This window comes from Trachypithecus francoisi, unplaced genomic scaffold (genome assembly GCF_009764315.1).
Source record: "Trachypithecus francoisi isolate TF-2019V2 unplaced genomic scaffold, Tfra_2.0 Lachesis_group21, whole genome shotgun sequence".
Classification (NCBI taxonomy): Eukaryota; Metazoa; Chordata; class Mammalia; order Primates; family Cercopithecidae; genus Trachypithecus; species Trachypithecus francoisi.
This window is the reverse complement of record NW_022681467.1, coordinates 33,418,160-33,445,384: the sequence shown is the minus strand read 5'-3', so window position 1 is coordinate 33,445,384 and position 27,225 is coordinate 33,418,160. Positions and strand designations below refer to the sequence as shown.

At 39.0% G+C, this 27,225-nt stretch overlaps 1 protein-coding gene across 1 annotated transcript in view; it reads right to left on the bottom strand.

The window, feature by feature from the left end:
- CTNNBL1 (catenin beta like 1) overlaps positions 1-27,225 on the bottom strand; it is a 179,918-nt gene that overhangs the window by 73,693 nt on the left and 79,000 nt on the right. The window contains exons 8-10 of the mRNA XM_033186386.1: positions 22,866-22,938; positions 22,567-22,625; positions 20,945-21,093 (exon numbers count right to left, since the gene is read on the bottom strand). Coding sequence (XP_033042277.1) covers positions 20,945-21,093; positions 22,567-22,625; positions 22,866-22,938 — 281 coding nt within the window. The remainder of the gene's footprint in view (positions 1-20,944; positions 21,094-22,566; positions 22,626-22,865; positions 22,939-27,225) is intronic.

The following is a 27,225-nucleotide window of genomic DNA, read 5'->3' as shown; positions in this document are numbered from 1 at the left end:
ATGAATCATAAATAATATCCCCTTTGGACAGTCTTTTGTAGACACAACACTATTAAAACACTGCACTATTAAAGTGCTACTGCTCACAAAGAGTGCTATCCTGGGTCAGACTAGCCAGCCAGGACTGGGTCCCAACAGTGGAGGAAAGGAGAGTAGGTACAAAGCTTGCTGACAATGCCCCTTGGAGCTACAGGCCATCCTAGTTTACTCAGGACTGTCCCACTGAAAGTACCACATCCCAGGACTCCTCAATCCTGGGCAAAGAGAGAGAGCTGGTCATCCTACTTCATGCTAACCTATTCCCATCTTTATTTCCCTTGTGGATCAATCAAAACAATACAAAGATTCACAAATGCCCGTCAATCCAACTATTGAGTTTCAAAGAAAAAAGGCATATACTATTGAGTGTATGTCTTTATGCAGCAGGCATAATGCTAGCTGCTAGGAACTATAAGGTCTTTAAGCGATTTAAGAAGAGGTAAATAAAAATGCTTTCAAAAGTCTGAAGCAATGGAAATTAAGTCCAAGATGATGAGAAGAGGAGATAATTTGCCTTATCTGGGAGAAGTCAGTCAAGGTGCCAAATGGCAGGTGACTTCTGCACCAAGTCTAAGGAATGAGTATTTGCCAGGCAGAGAAGGAAGAGCGAGGACACTGTTGGGAGTGGCGGGTGTACAGCATGTGCAAAGGTGTGTGCAGCCTGTAGGAGCGTGCCAGCCAGGGAACTAGAGGTAGTTGCAAATGGCCAGTGGTGGAAGATAACTGAGGAGAGACGGCGAGGAACACGGTCATGGCAGGCTCCACAGGTGCTGTCGGGGAACCCAGGCTCCATCCTGTAGATGTTGAGAAGGCGTGAGAATTTCAAATAAGGGAGGGCCCTGGACAGATACATTTTAGAAGGCTTAATCCGGCAGCAGTGTGAAGAAGGGATGGGAATGACAGCACTTGGGGGTAAGGGAGGACAGTTAGGAGACTCTGGCAACAACAAAAATGAGAAATGACCAAAGGTTCTGACTATGGCAATGGTATGAAAAAGGCCTATTTCAGAAAAGCATGAAATCTTCAATATGAGAAGCCAGGTAAACAAGGCTCCAAATTCAGTAGGAAGGAATTTTTTGTATTACGATGAAAATTCCAACAGAAACTTGTTTTCACTACAGCTGGATTTTAGCATCTTACAAACTTGAATTTATAAAGGTCATGACTAGGGCAGATAACCATGTGAGCAAAATTTAGGAAATTGAGATATAATATCTGTATTGTTTAGTCACTCAGGAAAAGGCCTCTTGAAATGAATGGCGGTCATAAAATAGAGCGCCTTCAGTTACCATTCAGCATACGCTCAAACCATTTCACAAATAACACAGAACTGTTTGAAATACAATTCAAAAGACTCTGGTGCAGCCAAGTCTCTCTTTTTTTTTTTTTTTTTTTTCCTGCCTAAGCAAATTCAACAAACAAAAGATTTTAAAAGTAAAATCCTTCTTCAGGTAGGCAGTGTAAGACACGTTTAGAGGGGGCAGTAATTGCATATTGATCACCATTTAGGCAAGCAGCATGGAGGTGAACTTTGGAATATTCATTGGGCTTGAGTTCAGGCTTTTAGCAATCAATAGCTGTTTGGCCTGACTTTCTTGGGTTGACTTTATTTGAAATATTTATTCTACTGGAGGACAAGTAGTTTATCTTAGTCTTGTCTGGGTTCATCAGGCTGTCGATCACGCCAGGACCAATGTGAATGCTAGCCTCTATAAAACTGGGGGGTTGTGGGAAATGGCTGAGAGTCATCCACTGCTCCCTATTCTGCTAACAGTGAGCCTTCCGATGTGGGAGAAAACGTTTTCTGTTGTAGTTTTAATTAGCTTATTCTTCTTTATTATGCAAAAACACTTTTGCTATAAACATAGATTCTGAGTATGATTTTCTTTGTTCATTTGTTCCCTCATCAAATATTTATGAGGTACCTAGCAGGTGCCAGTTATTAAGTCCAGGATGCAGACTAGGCACAGCTCATTGCTCCCAAGGAGTCTGGTCCACAGGGGAGACAGATATGCAGAGAATAGGCAGACTGAGAAAAGCTAAGTCCTATGGTGGAGGTATATACAAAGCAGAGAGTGAATGCGGGAAGGAGGGCTGACCATGTCTGAGTCAGGGAGGACTCACAAAGGAGATGATGCCTGAACCAAGCTTCAGGGGATGTTTTTCTTGGATAGGCAAACAGGGAGAGGGTATTTTACGCAGAAGGAAACAAGAGCGCATGCAAAGACACGCATAACATGGGACATTCAGGGAAGTGGAGCATGGTACTGCTAGAATATAAAGAGTAAGAGGGGCAGCAGCAAAACATAAGACAGGCTGACTTCTGTGTGTAGGAAAGATTATGCTTGCCACAGTGTGTTGGACAGTGATGGGGACAGGGGAGCAGAAGGAAGAGAGAAACAATATTAGAGGCAGAAAGACTGGTAAGAAAGGCGGGGGTGCAAAGGGTTGAGCTCTGATTGAACCTGAGATGCCTGTGGAACACGGCAGTGATGTCCAGCTTGAATTTATATGTCTGAAGTCCAGGAATGAAGTTACCAACAGGGACAATTTTGAAAGAGTCATCAAATCTATGTGCAGTAATTAATCCATGGTGTGAATAAGATTACCCTGGGAGGGCACAGAAAATATTCAGAACAGAAGACTAGGACCCTGAAGGAAACTTATTTGAAGGACAAATGAAAGAGGTAAAATCCTCTCCTTTCCCAGATAAGGGAGAACGAATAATTAAAAAAAAAAAAAAAAAAAAAAGCAACAAGGTGTTCTTTGAAAGATTCTGTGAACCAAAAGTAATCCTGGCAAGAAATCTGGATAATGTCACATGAGATCATATTTTGTTTGCTTTACAATGTGCATGATAAAGTTCACTTACATTACACAGCCTGAAATATAAGATCACTTTACAGGATCCAGGATTTCTATGAATAAGATAGTAAGATCAATAGGACCACAGCCAGAGGGTGGGGTGGGTGGAAAAAGAAAAACAGAAACAAAAAATAAATAAACAATAAATATGACCACAGGCAATTTCAAGTGACTAATATGATATCACTAAATGCAGTGACAGGAAGAGATGTGCACCATCAGCTCTCATGAACCTATATGAGCCGGCTCCAACACATCACCGCTCGTATCACACCCCTGCCACCACAGACCTCACACTTGGCCATGTGACTGTGTATGACCAATAAACTGTGAATGTAAGTAACGTGCACTTCAGAGGAGAAGTTTTAAGACTTATTGCATTACGTGGTCTCTTCCCTGCACCATGAGATAGGCCTGCTCCTTCAGCCCAAGTCCTGAAATAAAGAAGGTGTAGAGCTGAGCTTCTGATGGCCAGTGATGAATGAACTATGAGTAAAAAATAAACACCTGTCATTGATAGTCCTTGAAATTTTGGGCTTGTTATTCCACAAATAACAATGTTATGACTGATGCCTGATACGTGATAGAGCAAAGTTGCTAAATATAAGATCAATACACAAAAGTTAATTGCGTTACTATCCACCAGGAATAAAGAATAAGAAAACGTAGTTTAAAAAGTGTCATATAGTGCTGGACTTCCACTCTGGGCCAAAATGGGGTAACAAGGACTAGGTTTACATCCTCCCTAACCCTGAAAGTTAAAAAAAAAAAAAAAATGAACAAAACAATGCTTCTTAGACACTTTACATCAGGAGGATAACACATGCAATAAGCCCAACTGACTGCCTGGAGAGTTTCCAGGCCTTGGAGAAGGGAGGAGACAGAGCTAGGAGTCCGGGCAGACCAATGCAGCTAGAGTTCACAGGGCAGAGGACTAGAGCAAAGAGCTGCACAGAGGTCTGCAGAGGGCCCCTTCCAGTCTCCAGTACTGACAAGCGCAAGCATGTGAGGAAACTAATCACTGCTGCAGAGAGAAGCTGCCTAAGAGAAGTAGGAAAAGACAATCCTAGAGCTCACAGAGGGCCAGGAATAGTTTGTATTCCCACCAGTTACGGTAGAAAAACCTTATTAACTCACAGTGCACCTGGTGGAGTATTCAGACGGGTAGTGCTTCAGTAGTGAGGCATTATTAGCCATAGACTAATCTGGTCCTGCTTAACAGAGCTTAAAGGTAAGTCTCAAAACGACCAAACTATTTCCAAGTAACTTTACATCTTAGAACAAAGCTCCAGAACATTTACAGAAATACTCCTCCAAAAATAAAAAAAAATTCAACATCTAACAAGATAAAATTCACAATATTTGAATTTCCATTAAAAATTACTAGGGATTCGGCCGGGTGCGGTGGCTCAAGCCTGTAATCCCAGCACTTTGGGAGGCCGAGACGGGCGGATCACGAGGTCAGCAGATCGCGACCACCCTGGCTAACACGGTGAAACCCCGTCTCTACTAAAAAATACAGAAAACTAGCCGGGCGAGGTGGCAGGCGCCTGTAGTCCCAGCTACTCGGGAGGCTGAGGCAGGAGAATGGCGTAAACCCGGGAGGCGGAGCTTGCAGTGAGCTGAGATCCGGCCACTGCACTCCAGCCTGGGCGACAGAGCGAAACTCCGTCTCAACAAAAAAAAAAAAAAAAAATTACTAGGGATTCAAAGAAGGAACATATGACCCACAGAGAGGGGAAAAAAAAATCATCAGTAAAAATAACACAGGTGACAGAATTAGAAGACAAAGAGGGTAAAAGCATAATTATAACTACAATTGATACATAAAATGCAGAAGGTCGAGAAAAGCTTCAGCGTGTTAACTAAAAACATAGAAAAAAAGACCAAACTGAGCATCTACAGAGGAAAAATACAGTAGATGAGATTAACACTGCAGAAGAAACGGAAGACTGAATTTGAGGACACAAGGATAGAAACTGTCCAAAATAAAGCACAAAGAATAAAGAATACAGGAAAAAATGAACAAATCATCAGTGAACTGTAGTTGGGAAATTTCAAATGGCCTAATATACATGGAATGATTTCATAATATACAATTTATAATTATATAATAATTTATAATTATATCACAAATATATAATTATACTCCCTGAAAGGTAGATGGGGGCAGGAAAAATGTTTGAAAACTATAACTGTCCAACCTGGGCAACATGGCAAAACCATATTTCTACTAAAAATATATTTTTTAAATTAGCTGGGCACAGTGGGGCATGCCTGTGTAGTCCCAGCTACTTGAAAGGCTGAGGTGGGAGGATCATTTGAGGCCAAGAGGAGGAGGCAGAGACTTCAGTGAGCTGAGATTGCATCACTGCATGCCAGCCTGGGCAACAGAGTGGGACCTTGTCTCAAAAAAATAATAATAAAATAAAATAATAAATTTTATATCCATACATACCTATAACTGAGAAATTTCAACCTATGATTAAAACTATAAACCCAGAGATCCAGAGCTCAACAAAACTCAAACACCAGAGATGTGAAAAAACACCAAGGCACATCATAAACTCAAAACCAATGAGAAAGAGAACATCCTAAAAACAGCCGGAAAAAAGGGACAAATTACATATAGAGTAACACACATATGAATGATGGGAGACTTCTCATTGAAAACCAAGAAAGCCAGAAGCCAGTGGAGCAACTGAAAGTATCGAAAGGAAAACAAAACAAAACAAAAACACCCAGAAAAACCCTATCAACTTAGAAAGCTATACCTGGTGACAATATATTTCAAAGATGAAGGCAGTCAGGCATGGTGGTTCACGCCTGTAATCCCGGCACTTTGGGAGACTGAGGTAGGAAGATCACTTGGGGCCAGGAGGTCAAGACCGCCCTGGGCAACATGGGGAGACCCCGTCCCTACTTAAAGTACAAAAAAAAATTAGCCAGGCATGGTGGTGGGTACCTGTAATCCCAGCTACTCAAGAAGCCAAGGCAGAAGAATCGCTTGAACCTGGGAGGTAGAGGTTGTAGCGAGCCAAGATCGTACCACTGCACTCCAGCTTCAGTGACAGAGCGAGACTATCTCAAAAAGAAACAAACAAAAAAACAAAAAGCAAAAACAGTCCGGTGTGGTGGTGTATGCCTGTAATCCCAGCTACTCAGGAGGCTGAGGCCCAGCAATCGCTTGAAACCGGGAGGTAGAGGGTGTAGTGAGCTAAGATTGTGCCACTGCACTCCAGCCTGGGTGACAGAGCAAGACTGTATCTCAAAAGAGAAGAAAAAGATGAAGGCAAATTTTTTTCAGTCATACATAGCTGACAGAAGTCATCACCAGTAGACCAGCACTACCAGAGATGTTAAAGGGAGTCATTTAGGCAGAAGGAAACTGACGCCAGATGGAAATCTGGATCTACACAAAGGAATGAAGAGCAAGTAAAATGACAAATAACTGGGTGAATAAAAAAGACTTTTTCTCTTTATTTTCGAAAATCTCTTTTAAAAAGATAACTAACCATTTGGCCGGGCACAGTGGCTCACGCCTGCAATCCCAGCACTTCGGGAGGCCAAGGCAGGTGGATCATGAAGTCAGGAGTTCAAGACCAGCCTGGCCAACATGGTGAAAACCCGTCTCTACTAAAAATACAAAAATTAGCTGGGCGTGGTGGTGCACACTTGTAGTCCCAGCTACTCGGGAGGCTGAGGCAGGAGAATCGTTTGAACCCTGGAGGCAGAGGTTGCAGTGATCTGAGATCACACCACTGTACTCCAGCCTGGGTGACAGAGTGAGACTGTGTCTCAAAAAAAAAAAAAAAAAAAAAAAGATAACTGACCACTTGACCACTTAAACAAAAATAACAATGTATAACAGGGCTAATAACATTTTGAAATAAAAATGTATGACAACAGAAGCATAAAAACCTGGAGAGAGAAAAAGAAGTTCACTCCTATAAGGTTTTACCCCACAGGTATGTGCAAGTACTTCTGGTGCCTCTTCATCTTCTCACAAGGATACCAGTCTTTTTGGATTAAGGTCCCACTCTTACAGCCTCATTTAACCTTAATTACCTTCTTAAAGGCCCTATCTCCAAATTCAACAAATGAATTTTGGTGGGGAGCGGGTCACAGTTTAGTTCATAACAGAAGATAAAAGATACCATGCGTTAGCACTAATTAAGAGAAAGCTGTAATGGCTATATTAATATAAAACAAAGTAGATTTCAGATCAAAGAACATTACCAGGGATAACCAAAGTTATTTTCATAATAATAAAAGGGTCGATTAAACAAAAGAACATATAATCCTAAAAGTTTAAGCAGCTAAAAGAACTCAAAGTACATGAAGCAAAAGCTGATAGAACTGAATGGAAAAATAGATATATCCAGAATTATAGTCAGAGGTTTCAATATTCTTCGCACAATAATTGATAGAATAAGACAGGAAATCTGTAAGAATATAGACAATTTGAACAACACGAAGAGCAACTTAACCTATTTGACATTTATAAAGCATTCCATCCAACAACAGCGAATACATATTCACGTATACAATATTTAGCAACATAAGAATGTATTCTGGGCCAAAAGCAAGTCTTAATAAATTTTGAAAGGTTCAAATCAAAGTATGTTCTCTGACCACAATGAATGGTATAAAAATCGAAATCAGTAACAGAAAGATATTTAGAAAATTTCCAAATACCTGGAAACTAAACAACCTACTTCTAAATAACTCATTGGTCAAAGATGAATCAGAAGAGAAATTAATACTTTGAACTGAATCAAGATAAAAATACAACATATCAAAATCCATAAGACATAGCTAAAGTAGCAATCAGAGGGAAATTCATAGCAGTAAACACCTACAGGTTGAGCATCCCTATCCAAAATGCTTGGAACAAGTAGTGTTTTGCAATATCTTTTTTCCAATTTTGCAATATTTGCATTAAACTGGTTGAGCATCCCTAATCAGATTTCCTAATCAGAAAATCTAAAATTCAAAATGCTTCAATGAGCATTTCCTTTGAAAATCATGTTGATGTTCCAAAAGTTTCAGATTTCGGAGCAGTTGGCAGGAAAAAGAACAGCAAATAAAACACCGAGTAATGTAAAGAAAAGAAATAATGAAGATTAAAAGTCCAGCATCATGGTGCATTCCTATAGTCCCAACTACTTAGGAGGCTGAGGCAGGAGGATCTTTTGAGCCCAGGAGTTAGAGGTCAGCCTGGGCAACATAACGAGAACCCATCTCAAACACACACACACACGCGCACGCACACACACACACACACACAGAGAGGGGAAAAAATATACAGACCAGAGCAGAAATCACTGAACTCAGAAACAGAAAAACAACAAAAACAAAAACTGATAGTTTGAGATCAATAAAACTGATAAACCTCTAGCCACACTGATCAGAAAAAAAGGCACAGATTACCAACATCAAAAATAAGAAAGAGCACACCAAATACAGACTCTAGAGATTTTAAAAGGATAATAAGAGAATATTTATGAACATCCTTTTGCCAACAAGTTTGACAACAGACAAAATGAATAAATGTCTTCAATGACACCAACAGAAAAAGACTACTGGAACAAATAAAAAATTATACTTCATCAAAACTGAAAATTTTCCAAAAGATTGTAATGAAAAACAAGACATGAACTGGGAGAAAATATCTGTAAAACATGTAGGTCTTACACGATATAAATCAGTGTTCCCCAACCTTTTTGGCACCAGGAACCAGTTTAGTGGAAGACAGTTTTTCCACAAGGACAGGGGATGATTTCAGGATGAAACTGTTCCATCTCAGATCATCAGGCATTAGATTCTCATAAGGGGCGCACAACTTAGATCCCTCGCACGCGCAGTTCACAATGGGATTTGCACTCTTATGAGAATCTAATGCCACTGCTGACCTTACAGGAGCAGAGGTCAGGCAGTAATGCTCGCTCACCTGCCGCTCAACTTCTGTTGTGCATTCTAGGGGTAAGGTGGGTAACGTCTGATATAAATCATATAAAGAACTATTAAAATTCAATAAGACAAATAACCCCTTACCCCCAAAATGGGCAAAAGATTTGAAGAGATACCACCAAAAAAGATATATGGATGGCAAATTTGGACATGAAGGATACCTGACATCATTAGTCATGAGGGAAAAGCAAATTAAAACTACGGTTAAGACAAAAAAGACTGACTATACTGCTCCATGTGGAGCAACTGGAACTCTCACACACTGCTGTGGAATTTTAAAATGCTATAACCATTTTGTAAACAGTATGGCAGTGCCTTAAAAAGTTAACTGTATACCCAACATATGACTCAGCAATTTAACTAAGTATTTACCTAAGAGCAATTTAAAACGTCTGCCCAAAGATGTGCACATGAAAGCTCGCTGCAGAATTATTCATAAGAGCAAAAAACTGAAAACCCAAATATCCTTCAACAAGTGAATAAACAAACTGCAATATATCCACATAATGGAATACTACTCAGCAGTGAAAAGGGAACTAATTATTGATACACAACATGGACGAATCTCAAAATAATTACAGTGAGTGAAATAGGTCAGACCAAAAAAAGAACATACTGTATGATTCCATTTACATAAAATTCTAGAAAATGCAAACTAATACGTAATAGACAGAAGGCAAATCAATGGTTGCCTGAAGACACTGAGGCAGGGGGAGAGGATTACAAAGGGGCACAAAGAAACATTTGGGTGTGACAAATATATTCACTGTCATGCTTGCAGTGGGGGTATGATAGGTCTATACACATTGCAAAACTCACCGAATTGTATACTTTAAATACGTACAATTTAAACTCCACTGGAATGCTGACTAGCTACAAGGGCTGATGGCAGGGCCCAGACAGGCCTTCCACCACTTCCCGCCAGGTAATCTTGATTCAGTTTATCTACCTGCTTTGCCACAGCACTTTCCCATTTATTAAAAGGTAATGCCAGCCTGGAGGACTGTTGGAAGGATTACTTTGTGTTTGGGAGTATTTTTCTGGTTCCTAGAGAACAGGTGCAAACTACTACTATCCATCTAAGGGAGAATGGTAATATTAAGCTTGAAGAGGAAAGAGAATGCTCCTTGTTAGACAAACCAGCAAGATCTGTGTGTGCAGCTCGTAACACAACCTGTATACGGCCCCATCAAGAAGCACAGCTGACTTCTAAAAGATTTCCATTATTATTTTGCTTTTGCACTTGAATCCCGGCAGACTAGAGGTTAGAAGAAAAGCTCTAGCTCTTGAAAAACTGTAAAGGATGACAAGAATAAAATGCAACATAGTTTGGACCTTCAGATGTTCATTAGGAACAAAAGCAAAGTAGAGTAAGGAAAAGAACAAGGGAATAAAAATCCAAAGCTCCCCAGGCGGGCCTATCTATGTGCTTTGCCACAAGCTCACAGTCCAGAATTGGGCCTGCAAAAACTTACCCTGCACCTATTATACCATTGCCATTTTACTTGTTTTCTTTATCAGAGACATTTTTCTTTAGGTTAAGGAAAATCTTATTGAAAACCTTAGAACAACAACAAAAAAAACTGGTGGTTCCTGGAACAGATGTGGCTGTGTATCCTCCTTTTTCTCTTTTTGCCTTTACAGTTAATAACCAAGATCGGTTCACTGTATTTATTCTACATAACCCAAAGCTGCATTTGTACACATCCCCTGGGATCACAGTGGTCTCTTCTCTTTCTAACCAGAACAGGGTTTTACAGCAGAAGTAATAAGCTTCATGTCAACATTTTCAAGGAAACTGACAATATAATTCTTTTGCCTCCCACTGGCTCTGTTGCTCTTTACAGAACACTGAAGTATTCTGATACAAGGACGTACTGTTAAAAAGTGCTTTGTGGTGGCAAGAAGCAAATGATTTAGAGTGCAGGCTATAATTAAACCTGATATATTGGAATCTTCTATTTGTAGCAACCATCTTACCAAAGAGAGGTATCTGTAACGAAGAAACGGAAATGGCAAACCAGTCTCCCTCCGGGGACAATGAGGGTACTGTTATAGTTCCATCCTCATTTCCTGACTAATTCTAAAATGGCCACCCCAAGTAAGTATAATTTTGTCTTATTTTTGTGGATTGGAACCTCTGAATCTGATGAATCTGATCACTTTGTTAAACAGCACAATAAATTGTGACTTTCCTGAATTTTATTTTACTCTCAAACATCCCAGACTATAAAACTACCACTTGGTTCATGTTCATATGTTAATTCTTCTGCTGCTTGCCAAAGACCATCCAAACATTCTTACTGTAACCTAACTCTTGACTATCAAACTGGTCCTCTCTGCCTTTCAGTACACGGTTCTCCACTGCTTGAGAGGTTCTGTGTCTTCCACCCTTACCTCATCTTTTCTTTTCATTTATCAAAACACTAACGTGACCAAATGAGCAATTCCTTTTCTTTTTTTTGGTTCCTGTACTCTAGGATGGCTACCCACTGCTTTCTTCACAGCACTAGTTCCACTTTTAAACATCACCTAAACAATCTTTTCTTCTTTTCCAAGATGTCTTCATCTGTCCTTTGGCAAAGACAGAAAAACAAGAAAGCTTTTCTTCTTATTGATTCTGTCAAGCACTGTGAAATCTAGACAGTCTGAACACAGGAATGGAGAAAAGTCATCTGTGTGACAGGGAAACTAGAGGAGAGAGGGCTGTGAGGTAAGGGCGAGTAGGTATGATGCTTCATAAACAGTTCCTGGAAACGAAAGCTCAGAGACCACAAATCTGCATGAGGAACTTCTTTGAACCTCGAGAAGAAAGGTGATAAGAACTGAAAACCCAAAATAACCCTAAATACCTGGCAGGATAATGGAAGAAGAGAGTTGAGAGGCAAAGGGGAATAAGCTCACGTGTGGAGCTTGTGCAGCTTCTGTTCGGAAGCCCAGCATGGGCACAGGCCAAACGGGGCAGCAAGCCCCGGACTCGAGTGGACTCCTAGCCTCCCCTGAGCCTCAAGATCAGGATTACAACCATACTATGGCCCTGTTTTGTGCTCTCCATGCACTGAAAAATTTGACAGGGAAAACAGAACTAAATATGTCCAGGCAAGAGACTGAGTTCTCAGCAACAGGCTTTTTACTCCTCCTTCTTTGGGTCTATGAACAGGGTTTGCCAGAAATTCCTTGGGCCAATGATTCTAAACAGCAAAATGTTTCTCATTAATTTAGAAAATGTCCACAGAAAACCAATGTGTATCTTTTGCTAGATACTGGAGATACAAAGAGGAAGAAGAATCTGTCTCTGCTCTGAAAAGTATTACAGTACAATTGAAGACACAGCTGTGCAACTTACCATGCATGGCGCGGAAAGTGCTCCGGCAGAGGAAGCAAAGGAGGCTAGCATCCAGCCTTCAAAACTTAGGGGTGGGGATGTGAGGACAGACATGGGGGAAGTGACATGGAAGAAAATGGCTGCTTAAAGAAGTTTAAGCCTAAACATCAAAGGAGATTCATCAAAATAATAATAATAACAAAATGTGTCTAGGGATCTAAAATAGTTTGGTTTAGAGAGTGGAATGTAAATGTGCAGAAAGGAAAGAATGAGAGAGACGGCAGCAGGAGGATGAGGCAGAGGCCAGATCCTGAAGCGACTAGAAACAATTTCAAATGTTCATAGACAAAGAAATAAAGCCACATTTCTAAAAAACTAAAGGTAATCACTAATAGAAAGAATAGTATTTTCCACATCTCCAAAGGAGGAGGAAAATAATGGAAGTGAAAAAAGATAAGACAAAACACAATCAAACCACCAAGGAAACTATAAAACAAAATAAACAGGAAAAGGGCTAAACATAATAGTAATTACAATAAAATCAAATAGTTAAATTCATCTACTGAAAGACAAACTTTCACACTGGATTAAAAAACACAGTTATGTGTCCTTAACAAGAGTTACATGTAACACAAAATGACATAAAAGGCTAAAGGTGTGTGGCAGCAGGTGCCTATCGTCTCAGCTACTTGGAAGGATCATCATATTCCAAGACTTCGAGGCTGTAGTGCATGTGATTGCCTCCTGTGAACAGCCACTGCACTCCAGCCTGGGCAACATAGTGGAATCCTGTCTCTTTAAAAAAAAAAAAAAAAAATGCTAAAGATACGGGAAGGATCAGAAGAAACAGAAAAAAAAAAAAAAATCCACAACCATGGTTACAGACTAAACAAATTAGGGGATAAAAAGGACAGAAAAGAATGGAATATATTTACAAAGTTGATTTATGATATAATTATAGTACTTTATACCCTAGAAACACAAATTCTATTCAAATGTTCATGGAATATTTATAAAAACTACCCATATATAAGGCCACAAACAAAATCTCAAATTCAGAAAAGTATCTTACAGCCTCTATTTTCTGTTAATGTAATAAGAAAATAAGACTTAATCACTTGGGAATAGAGAATAAAACTAAGCAATATTGACAAGAAATTTTTCACCTGAAATGTTTTTATTTTTAAATAAGAGAATTGTTTTTTAAAGCATTAAGCGTTTAACTCAGAAACTTGGAAAAAGGGCAACAAAATAAATAAAAAAGTAAAAAAGAAGAATTAAAGGCGGGGGAAAGGTATACAAATATACAAAATGCTATAAGCATTGTAGACCACATATATATGCATACATATGCATATTTATATCACACATATATTCATATATGTATACGTAAACACACACACATATATATGCATATTTACATCAAAATCAAGAGTTGGTTCTCTAAAAAAAGATGCCCTCCAATAAAACAAATCCAATTGGTGCCAGCCCAGCCGCAATAGAATAAAGCATCAGGTAGATTTCTAGGGTTCCCAACTCCAGGCTCTGGCTCTCAGGTGGCATCTCGTGAGCTGCCTGGGGCTGGGGGGAACTTGCTGTCCTGAAGGGAAGGACACAAGCCTGGCTGGACTTGCTATCCGTTAACTGTAGAGCCTTTGGGTCACGAATGAACAGAGGCAGTAGTCAGGCAGTGGTCAATGTGAGCCCTGGGTGAAACCAAGTGCTGTGCTGGCTTCAGGAATGACCCAGCACAGTCCCAGTGGTGGCCACGGTGGTGCTTGCTTGTGTCACCCCTCCCCTAGCACCAGGCAGCTCAGCACAGAGAGAGAGAGAGACTCCATGTGTTTGGGGAAAAGTCAGGGAAGAGAACAAGAGTTTCTGCCTAGTAATGCAGGGAATTCTCTTTGATTTTACCCAACGTTGGTACCTCTGCAAGTCTACAAGAGCCAGAGCTCTGAGCTTGGGGTGCCCCCTAATGCAGACACAGCTGCAGTAACCAAAGACTTAGATCACAACACCCAAGACTCTAAATACCTGGAAAGCCTTCCCAAGAAGGATGAATACAAACAAGCCCAGACTGCAAAGACTACAATAAATACCTAACTCTTCAATGCCCAGACACTGACAAAGATCCACAAGCATCAAGACCATCCAAGAAAACATGACCTCACCAAATGAACTAAATAAGACACCAGTGAACAATGCCAGCAAGACAGAGATACATGAGCTTTCAGATAAAAAACTCAAAATAGCTGTTTTGAGGAAGCTTTATGAAATCTGAGATAACACGGAAGGAACGCAGAATCCTATTTAATTTTACAGATACTGAAATAGTTAAAAAGAATCAAGCAGAAAAATGCAACATACTGAAGAATGCATCAGAGTCTCTTAACAGCAGAATTGATAAAGGAGAAGAAAGAATTAGTAAGCTTGAAGACAGGCTATTTGAAAATACACAGTCAAAGAAAAAGAAAAAAAGAGTAAGAAAGAATGAAGCATACCTACAAGATCTAGACAACAGCCTCAAAAGGGCAAATCAAATAGTTACTGGCCTTAAAGAGGAGATAGAGATATTGGGGTAGAAAGTCTATTCCAAGGGATAATCACAGAGAACTTCCCAAACTTAGAGAAAGATATCAATATCCAAGTACAAAAGGTTACAGAAACCCACCAAGCAGATTTAACCCAAAGAAGACTACCTCAAGACATTTCATAACCAAACTCCCAAATGTCAAGGATAAACAAAGGATCCTAAAAGCAGCAAGAGAAAATAAATTATACAATGGAGTTCCAATATGTCTGGCAGCAGACTTCTCAGTGGAAACCTTTCAGGCCAGGGAAGAGTGGCACGACATATTTAAAGTGCTGAAGGAACTAACTTTCACCCTAGAATAGTATATCCAGTGAAAATATCCTTTAAACATGAGGGAGAAATAAAGACTTTCCCAGACAAACAAAAGCTGAGGGATTTCATCAACACCAGACCCATCCTACAAGACATGCTAAAGGTAGCTCTTCAATCTGAAAGAAAAGGATGCCAATGAGCAGTAAGAAATCATCCGAAGGGACAAAACTCACTGGTAACCACAAGTACACAGAAAAACACAGAATATTATAATACTGTAATTGTGGTGTATAAACTACTCATACTTTGAGTAGAAAGACTAAGACGAACCTATTAAAATAACTACAACAACTTTTCAAGACATAGACCATATAATAAGATATAAATAGAAACACAAAAAAGTTAAAAAGTAGAGGGGTAAAGTTAAAGTGTAGAGTTTTTATTAGTTTTCTCTTTGCTTCTCAGTTTGTTTCTGCAGTCAGTGTGAAGCCTGTCATCAGTTTAAAATAATGGGTTATTAAATAGTATTTGTAAATCTCATGGTAATATCAAGTCAAGAGACATGGAACAGATACACAAAACAACAAAATGCAAGTAATTAAAACATACCATATGAGAAAATCAGCTTCACGAAGAGAAGGAAATACCACAAAACAACCCGAAAACAAATAACAAAATGGCAGGAGTAAGTCCTTACATAAAATATTGAATATAAATGGACTAAACTCTCTAATCACAAGATATAGAGTGGCTGAATGGATTTAAAAAAATGGGACTTAACAATCCATTGCCTACAAGAAACACACTTCACCTATAAAGACACATATAGGCTGAAAATAAAAGGATGGAAAAAGATGTTCTATGCAAATGAAAACCAACAAGGAGCAAGAGGAACTAGACTTAAATCAGACAAAATAGACAGCGAGACAAAAATTAGACAAAGAGACAAAGAAGGTCATTATATAATGGTAAAGGGGCCCATTCAGCAAGAGAATATAGCAACTGTAAATACATATGCACCCAACACTGGAGCACCCAGATAGATAAAGCAAATATTATTAGCGCTAAAGAGAGAGACAGATCCCAGTAAAAGCTGGAGACTTCAACACCCCACTTTCAGCACTGGACCAAACATCCAGACAGAATATCAACAAACATCAAACTTCATCTGTACTTAGACTAAATGGACCTAATAGATATTGACAAACCATATCATCCAAAAGTTGCAGAATACACATTCTTCTCCTTAGCACATGGGTCATTCTCAAGAATAGTTCATATGTTAGGCCACAAAACAATTCTTTAAAAATTCAAGAAAACTGAAATCTATCAAGTATCTTCTCTGACCACAATGGAATAAAACTAGAAATCAATAACAAGAGGAATTCTAGAAACTATTCAACATAGAAATTAAAAAATAGGCTCTTGAATAACCAGTGGGTCAATGAAGAAATTAAGAAAGAAATTAAAACAGTCTGAAGCAAATGAAAATGGAAACACAACATACCAAAATTTATTGGATACAGCAAAAGCAGTATTAAGAGGAAAATTTACAGCAATAAGCACCTACAACAAAAAGGTAGAAAAACTTCAAATAAACAACATAACATCTTAAAGAATTAGAAAAGCAAGAGCAAACCAACCCCATAACGAGTAGACGAAGAGAAATAATAAAGACCAGAGCAGAAATAAATGAAACAAACAAACCAACAAAAAAAGATACAAAAGATCAACAAAATGAAAGGTTTCAAAAGATAAACAAAATCAACAAACCTTTAGCCAGACTAAGAAAAAAAGAGAGAAGATCAAATAAATAAAAAGCAGAAATGAAAAAGGAGGCATTTGGCTAGGTGCAATGATTCACACATGTAATTCCAGCACTTTGGGAGGCCAAGACAGGCAGATAGCTTGAGCTCAGGAGTTCAAGATCAGACTGGGCAACATGGTGAAATCCCATCTTTGCCAAAAGTATCTTTCTAAAAATACAAAAACTAGCCGGGCGAGGTGGCAGGCGCCTGTAGTCCCAGCTACTCGGGAGGCTGAGGCAGGAGAATGGCATAAACCCGGGAGGCGGAGCTTGCAGTGAGCTGAGATCTGGCCACTGCACTCCAGTCCGGGCAACAGAGCGAGACTCCGCCTCAAAAAAAAAAAAAAAAAAATTAGCCGGGCCTGGTGGCATGCAAGGGAACTTTTGGGAGTGATAAAAAGGATCTGTAGATACATCATCCTATATGGTAGCCACTGTGTAGCTACTGAGCATCTGAAATGTGGCTATTGTAACTGAGAAACTAAATTTTAAATACAATTTAAATAAATTTAAGTTTAAAATTTAAAAATTGATACCGGACTTACTGGAAAACATTTAAGTTTCTTTGGACAAACTTAAGTATGAGAATCTGTTTTCAACTCTAAATTTTATGAAACCTGAATACAAATCAAGTATTCTGATGAAAATTTAGCATCTGAATTGAGATGTAAATGTAAAATGTTCACTGGATTTTGAAAACTTAAGTCTCAAAAAAATGAATGTGAAATGGCTTACTAATAATTTTGTTATATTGATTACATGTTGAAATAATTTTTGACTGTTAAATATATTATTAAAATTATTTTTGTTTCTTTTAACCCTTTAAATGTGGTAGCTACTAAAAATGTAAAATTACCTATCTCACATTACATTTCGACTCGATAGTGCTGTTCTACGTCTTCACTGTGGTGGTGGAAACATCTGTCAAAACTGTACACTTAAAATGCATACATTTTGTTGTATAAAAATTATGCCTCAATAAAGTAGATAAAAATATTGAATTGGTAGCGAATATATGCTTGTGCGTGTGTGCACATATGTGTGGGAAGGAGGGCATATGTGGGAAGGAAGGAGTATGTATCAATGAGTATCTTGTCTGTGATCTTTCCTTATCAATAATCAGAAAGGAAAAAAATTCACTGAGTACATACACGCAAAAGTAACTGTTCTTCTGAAGAGTCACCATATTAAATTATATTATAGTTATTTAATGTGTGCATCCCTCACTAGACTTTGAGTTTCTTGGAGGCAGGAACCCTGTTTTGTGCATCTCTGTATAAACCTAGCACTTAACATAGAAAGTTAACATAGTACCTTAGCAGTGTTTTGCAACGGTAGAATTCTCCCAGATACTTCATATAGTTTAATTCTGTCAAAATCCTTGTAAATATGGTATTATTAGTGCCAGTTTTCAGATGAAAAACTGAGAATGAGAAGGTCACAAAGGTTAAAGTAACGTGCCAAATATCCAGAGCTAATAAGTGAAACAGCATGTTCCAAACCCACACTTACAAGTCCCAGGCCCATTCTTCCACCCTCCTCCATACTGCCACCTCTCCACGTAGGCATTTCACAACTGTCTGATGAAAGACTGAGTCAAAGTAAAGATTTGTATTTAGGGGCAATGGAACCACAGACACTTTCCTGAACCTCTAGTGTTACAGCTTCTTAGTCTTGAATAGGCTCTCTCTAGACAAAGAGCCACCTGGCAGCTCTTACTAGAAGATCAGAAAGGGTGACTATAGTATGGAAAAAAATATTCCATCCCAATTAAACTTTCCATTTGGGAGTCTGAAGAAGAAAAATAACACAGAACAAAGAGTATGGGAAAGAGAAAAAAGGAAATGCTGAATCTGCTAATATAGCTAATTAATGCAAAAGAATGAATATAACAGCAACTTCAGCATTCAAAAATGAAAAGTTAGGAGATCTAGAGAGGTACAGTTTCTAAGTCTTTTGGAGCTCTCCTTTAATTAGCCTCCCTGAATCTCAGCATTCCTGTTTGAATAATCCATATTTCTGGTTATTTATTCAGCTCCCCACTGCTATGCAATACCAAGCCATATGCTACAGAAATATATCACTTCATATTTGCACTCAACCATCCAAAGACACTGGCAATTCAGACCTTTAAGAAGCTTAAGGAAAAGTCTCTTCAGACCATTGTGTTAAGGTTAGAAGACTCAAGAAGCCAAATGCATCTTCTATTTATGCTATTTACTTGAGAGAAGGTGGGTCATTTCAACAAAAGGACAAGCAATTCGAAGGGTAAGGGAGATAAACAAAAGACTCAAGAGAGTAAAGCTAGCAAAAATCAGCTAAACACAAAAGGCCTCTGAGTAATTTCTCATGCCCCGCTCTGCACTTTAAAAAAAAATTGTCTTTGAAAGCAATTCCTCAAAGGAAGACTTTTGGTCAATGCAAGGTCTGGTACGCACTGGACAAATGAAGAGGTCTACTGTGCCTCCAGCCCTTCAGAAGCCTTTTAAGATGTTTTAGAAATATACACAATAAGTCATCACTTAACATCACAGATAGACTTGGAAATGGCAACTTTAAGTAAAACGGGATACAGCAGGTCAGATCCTCAAATAATACCGTTGTAACAATGATCAGAAAAACTGGTTTCATTATACATCATTTCGCTTAAAGTTGTGGTTTCCAAGAATGTTATTAATGATGTTAAGTGAGGACTTACTGTACCTGGATAATCCTAACATCATTTTAAACACAAAAATGGTCACTGTAGAATTTGTTATAATGGTAAAACATTGGAAATATCCTCAATGCCAACAGAAGAATACCAACTAAGCTACAGTCCCTTGGAGGCCATGATGCAGTTACTGAAAACTCCCATGAAGATTATTCACAGCACGGGAAACAGCATGCTATGTTTGAAATGTCGCAATATAGAAAATCGTATGTGTGGCAGGCTTAAAAAGTTGTTAAAAATTATAGAAGAAAAGACTAGAAGAAAATATACACCCAAAGACAGGCTGTGTTTAGGTCACAGAACTGTTTTTCTAACTTTGTGGAGACAGAAATTCTGTCTTAGGTATTTCTGTGTATGCCCAGCACTTAACATAGTACCTTGTCAATGTTTTAATAGCAGTTTTGTATGCTAGTATTCTAAATTCTATTTAACAAATATATATCACATTTCTGAAAAACCTTTCCAAAGAAATATCTTAGTTCAACAGAGCTTTCAGTATACTTGAAGTTTTAAGACAGCAGACTCTGGCTCCATTTCTTTCTTTCTTGTTTTTTCTTTAAATCTCAACTTGCTCCTTCTGTAGGGCACAATTTCATAATGACTAGAATCTTCCAACCACATAAACATGCTCTTTTTTTTTTTAAAGTCCCTTGACCCTATGGCACACTCTGGTTATCCTCTCAGCCTTTCCCCACACACTTCTCTACTCCCCTTCCTAGACAGGGTCTCAAGAATTATCAGTATAAGCTTCCTCTTCCCTTTTTGCTTCTAACTTTAGGATTCTACAAAATAACTGTGAAACTAATATAAGATCCAATTTCAGGAACTAGAGTATAAATAATAAGACATACAAGGAAAGTACTATAAATAAAAGTTTCTGGAACTATCTTGCACATTTTCATATTTCCTAAGCGAGGCATATAGCACATGTACAACTCATTACTGAATGAGGAGTGAAAAATACGAATGATATACTGCTTTCAATAAAAATACAGAAAAACATATGGCATAGATAGGTCTATGTGATATATACAGAAAATTAGTCCAAGTTTAGAAGTAATGACTAGATTTCCCCAAAACTAACACACTATGGGAAGGAGAGGAAAAACACCAACGTCCTTCAATGGAGTGGACATATTAGCAACCACCACAGTAGGGCACAAACAGAACACAATATACTTTTTATTCATCTACTCTAACTTTAGGAAAGACCACATACCTACACAAACACATCCTCATGCTTGAAGACTTTACTCTTCAGGGTAAAGTCTAGGAAACCCAACAGAATAAATGACCATAGCTACATGCTCTTGAATTCAAGCTAACAGTGAAAAGTCAGGCAAAAAAGGTGGGAAAACTAGGACTTTCGAAACATACCTGAGCATGAGATTCATCAGCTGAAGACCCTCGCCCTTCAGGAAGCGCTCACGGTTAGAACTAAGCATTAGACAGGAGCAGAGGGAATCAAACAGATTCTCCATCATCTCCTGCTCCTCAGCCGTGCTGGGATTGTGTCTTTTAAACACCTGTCAAGCAAAAACAGCACAAAGCACAGAACTGTAAGAGAATGTTTTTTCATGAGCCTCCATCCAACAATTTCTAAAACCTGTGGGTCATAACTCTACGGCTGAAGAAACAGAAGCTCACAAACAAAATTCTCATCAGTTTCCATTTTAAAGAAACTAAACAATTCACATATATTAAATAAATACAAAAAAAAGCCAAAACACTCAACTGACCACTGGGTCCATCAGTAATTGACAGTTCCAGGCAAGCAGATTTTTTTTAAAAACCAAAACCCAAATAAAAACCAAAACCTTTTTATTGTGAAATATAACACAGATACAGAACAACTCCATAAAGGACATATAAAACTAAATGAATGAAGTGAACACCCCTGAAATCATTATCCAGGATGAGAAACAACTTTCAACTACCCTCAAAGCCCTCCACTTGCCCAACCCAACCATATCTCATTTCTTCCCCTTCTAAAAGCAACCACAATCCAGGGGGGTGAATCATGGTTCAATATAAGGAAGCGTTTCCTGACAATCAAGGCCACTGAATTCCCTCACAGGGGAGCTGGGGCTTTAATTCATGGGGGGCTTACAGCAGAAGCCTTCTTTTTGCCAGAGATGTAAGGCATGTTAAGAGAAGCCTTTAAACAGTATATGCATACCCATACAGTCTACTACGAGAAGATCAATAGTCTCACAGGAAAAGGACTAAGCACCTTCCCAGAACTGGAAACAGATTCGCATTTCAAAGCTCTATTTTTGGGGTGGAGGCCAAGCCACTCAGGCTGCTGGCACCAAGATGGAAGCTGTATGCAAACTGACATCTCAGACTCTCCCAACACTCTCAAGATTTTATCCAAATGATCTATTTTCAGTCCTGTTTTTAGAATAACACAGATGAAACTTGTAAGAGGAAATCTTAACAGTATTTTCAGAATGCCAGCAGAATAACATTTCAACTGGATTTACATTTCTTACAGTGAGAAAATGGCAGTTTCCAAGTTCTCACTCCAGCCTTCAGCACCACATCCTCCCCTATCCTCCCCTTGACCCCCACCCCACTGCAGTGGAACTTGGACTCCTTGAGCTTATTCAGATCCTAAATGAACATACTCCATTTTCACAGCAGACTGAAAGGAAGGTTGGTGAACAATCTTGGGAGTGGATCAAATGAAAATAATTTGGTATGTCTGGCCCAAAACATACACACTTAAGCAGGAGGCACATCTTTTTTGAGTTGACAATATCATATCAGAAGACGAAGAAAATTCATATCTGACACACAGTGATGTCTGGCCATAAAGAGCAAATGACTAAGAAAAGGAGGCAAACCATGTCCCTCCATATAACCCTCAAATCTGCCAACATACTCCATATGGCTTGCAGCACATGACTCATTCCTTCCCACAATTTCCAGCTCCACCTCCCATTCAAAGCAGGCCATGTATCTTACAGCAGAGAGGAAGCATAAGAATTACTCACAGATAACTGCTGAAGAAGCACATCGATTCCATCCAGCTCCCCAAGCAATTCCCTGTTTTCTAAAAGGGGGAAAAAAATAGAGGAAGAAAAAAAAAATGAACCTAACTGTCAGATTTTACAGCCGTCTAACACTGATACATCAGCAAACAAAATCAATACAGCTTGACAGAGTACAAAAGCAGCACAGGGAGCAAGAGGGAGAGCAAGGGGATGCCAAAGGCAAGAGAGCTTGCTGTCATGATCTGAAACAAGCCTGGCTCCTATCCTAACAGAATATCAATACTGAGAGGGCGCCTCACCATCATTGTCCTGGAGCAATATGGCCAGCACTTCACTGCAATACAGTTTGTTGGCGTCGAAAGGCATCTTTGCCTATGGGGAAACAGGAGAAATGAGAAAAATATTAAGGGGTCTTGCTTCCTTCCCCAGGACAAATTTTTCATGAGTACTACGATCTGAGTTAGAGAGAAGGAGAAGTTAGAAAGGGAAAAGGCAGTTAAGGGGGAAAACGTTGGCCTCTGCTCTCAAGAGACCAGAACCAAGTAAAGTGACAGACTGAAACAATGGTTCTCACATTCTTAATGCCCAGGTATTAAGGTTACCTCCTCGGTAAAGACTTCCAAGATTTCCCATTTTGAGTCCAGAGATTATATATGTCTAGCCCATAGTACTCAAATGTGAACTAGAAGAATGAGAGTTTTGAACTTTTAAGACTAAAACTCACCATGAAGCTTAATTCACAAGCTACAATCATGAAATTAGGCTATAAATTAGTTAATATATGAGCAGAGAAGTTGAAAAGAAAGCAATTCTTGATTAACTGAATGTATTTATCACAAAGTAGTTCCTTCTGGATTTTTTTAATGCTTAAAATTTAATGTGAAATCATAAACCTATCTGCTAGCATGCCATAATCTGCCTACTATTTAAAAAGGAAACCACATTAAATATGCAAAAATGTGTTAATATTTTAACACCCAAATTACTACCCACCATTCTTTCCCTGCTGCATGCTCTGCTACTTGGGAGTTTCAGAGGGGACACATCTACTGCACAGACTATCTTTCATGGCTGTCCTCACTGTTGCTTCGGTAGTGAGACTTAAATATCTCACCATTATCACTGCCCCCTGGATGAAGGTGCACAGAGAGGAGCGAGTCTCAGTGATGTGCTTTTATTTATGGTGTCCATGATCCTTAAAATGCAGGCACGTAAACAATGACTATTAATCAGCAGCAACCTTTGCTACCTATCTGTGTTTTCGAAATGACAAAGAATTTCTGTACTTGGAAAAGACAAGGGAAGTATTTATTTTGGAACTAACACTTCCATCACCTTACCACCATTCACAGATCTGTTTAGACACTGGTTTTGTACTTAAAGAGGAAGAGTTGCACCTAATCAAGCAATATTCAGCATCATTTCAGTTTTCTGTGCACGTCTCCCTCATCAAGCTAAGTGCAGCCTACAGGGTTTCAGGAGGTCGACCAAGTATGACCATCTTAGGTTAAAAGATCTATAAATGCAAGGTCTTACATGTGCTAAATGTAAGATATGCTCCCGGGGCAAGCTTGAAGCCTTGTTTCAAGAAATTCAGCATAATAGTCAGGGCTTAATGCAATCTGTGGTATGTTTCACTTTAAGTAAAATGGTTTCATATTAATGAAAATCAAAACATGAAGGTGAAAAGCCAAGGAGTAAGCATCCCTATCAAAATCAAGGATTCGCGAATAAAATTTCCCACTCAAATTATATAAGTGCCAAGTATTGCTATTATATTTTAAAAGATTTAAGCCGCACCAACTTAAACGTTAGCTTTGCAAGGGCCATGGTTCTTGTTTAAAACAAGATACTTAACTGAAAGAAGCCAAAAGACAGTAGGTCATTAGAGCCATGGCCTTTCTGTGGATCTAATGCCTCTTGTCCTTTATTCAATTTTGTACGCTCCTATTTTCAAGTTGGAGGCAGTTTTTATTCCTTTCAATAAATACTTATTAGGCACCTGCTATAGGGAAGACACAGAATTAAGCAAGAGAACAAACAGGGGTGACTTAGATCTGAACCCTGTCCACTGTTGTGGCATTTAAAAACCTTACATTGAATTAAAATTAATTCTGTAGAAATGTCAAATTTCAAAAAAGATAAAAAACACACGGATCTGGCATTAGACACACCTAAGGCTGACTCATGAGCACGCCACTGCCTATGTGAACAAGTCTGCAGTGCTCCAACTATGTGCTGTGGCAACTGGGGTGCCACACTGAACTCACCACAGGATATTTTAAAATTTCATGGAGAACACAGTGAAATGTGACATCTGTTGGGCACTGCATTAACTAGAAGCTCAAGGTACATTTCTTCCGGTGACATCATATCTTTGTGGAGCTGTGTTTGGATAGCTGCTCTGACAAAAATAACTGTGAAAATGGATGTGAAATCAGAATGACGGCGGTGGTGTTCAGTTGGAGGATTTGAGTAGTACCCAAAAGGCACACATACCATTAGGAAGTAACTATGGTATTTAAAAATGAAATAAAAATATTTTTTCTTTCAATTTGTGTGTATTATCTTCTCAGATGGCTAACAAATTGTAAGGACATAAATACATATTAAATGGTTTGGACATAACTACTTAATAAACGAGACTATTAGGTACTTTTTGGCATAGCGGTGCTGTAAAAACAAAATTACTGAGACACTAAGAACATCGTAAATTGACAACGGGAATCCATGACCCAAGGAACGTTCTTGATCTCAGTTTCCTCATCTGTAAAATGAAAATAAAAAATAGCACTTTTTAAATTAAGGGCACTGACATGAAAAAAAGAAAGAAGAAATAGAAAAAAAAAAACCCCACTTATTTGGAGAGTTACTATGACAATTTAAAAACATAATATGAAAGTACCTAACACACAGTAGGTACCACAAGTTTTTCTGACAACTATAACCAGAAATATCTGCATTAGAATCTCAGCTCTAACAGTTACCAGCTATGTGACTGGCCAAATTAATATCTTCCTCATGAAGTGGCTGTACTAAGGGAACTGGTATATACGTAACAGGCACTGACCAGCTGAGTTTCTTGCTATTGAGAATTCCTGGTTCCGCAGAAAATCTCCACCTTCTGCTGTAAGACACTACTAAGAGTTTCCAATCTACCCAAAGTAAGTTTTTAAAAACCAGACTGATAACTTCATCATCTTTTAATTAAAACGTAAGTTCTGATTGAGAAACTGGAATGAAGGAAGAATCTAATCAGGAAACCAAAATGATGAGGCCTGATAACTCCCCAACGCTGAGCTCTGCAATGCTTCAGAATCTAAAAGCAGTACCAGCTGGGAAGCAGCTTGGCGAGAGGAGGTGGCTTCAGAGATGCCAAGGCCCAGTGCTCACAGGCTCTCCCACGTGGTTCCCATGTGGTTTGAGCAACACCATTTCCTCTCTCTGGGATTCTTTCTTTATCTGTAAACTGGGGATAGCTGCACCCTCTTGGCAGGGTTGTGAGGATTAGAAATAATGTATGTGGCCAGGCCCAGTGGCTCACACCTGTAATCCCAGCACTTTGGGAAGCTGAGGCGGGAGGATCACTTGAGCCCAGGAGTTCAAGACCAGCCTGGGCAACATAGTAAGACCCCATCTCTAAAAAAAAGTACAAACATTAGACAGGTGTGGTGGTGTGTACCTGAAGTTCCAGCTACTTGGGAGGCTGAGGTTGGAAAATCACTTGGGCCTGGTAGGTAGAGGCTGCAGTGAGCAGTGATGGTACCAATGCACTCCAGCCTGGCCAACAGTGTGAGACCCTGCCTAAAAAAAAAAAAAAAAGAAAAGAGAGAGAGAGACAGAAAGAAAGGAAAAGAAGAAAAAGAAAGGAAGGAAAGAAGGTTTTAGAAAAACACGTTAGCATGTAGTGCGCAGTCAATACATGAAACTCATATCAGATGGTGAAAACTTAGTGATGATGATGATGATGATGATGATGACAACCAGATGTTTTAATCTGGTAGAAAAGAAATAGAAGAAATTAGGCCAGGTGGGAAGAAAGGAAAGTAATCTTTCCTGTCTAGCCAAAGACAAAGCTTACAAAGGATATTTTATTTCTGTTTAAATCTCAACCAGAGATTGCACAATACCAAACTGCCAAATTTCAAAGACATTTAATCAAAATCAGGAGAAAGGAGATTTTACTTAGCAGGTATAGTCTCTTGGATTTTGCAAAGTTAATCAGCGGGACTTGGAACTTGCAGGGTTCTCTTCCATCCAGGAGCCTGGCTCTCTTAAATCTTTCAGCTGTCAGAGTAATTATAGAGTCATGCATAGGTTTGTACTCAGCATGTACTAGCCTTGAATAAAATTAAACTTCACCTTTTTGGGAGCTGCTGCTTTTCTGGAAAGTACAAAACAATTATGCTACCACCCACAGCCAGAAGCTGCAGGTTATATTTGTAGCTCACCTCTGATACCTGGAACACATGGGGCAGGTTCAGACATATCTACAGCACCGTACAATTGTCAAAGCAGATTGTGCCCTACAAAATCCCAACCTCTGGTCATACAGGCTAAGAACTTTAGCATCAACCAGTTGTACATAAAATACAACTTAACTGAATGTTGCAACTGTTTCTGAAGCATTGGTTTAACTGGGTAACAAGAGGTAATCTT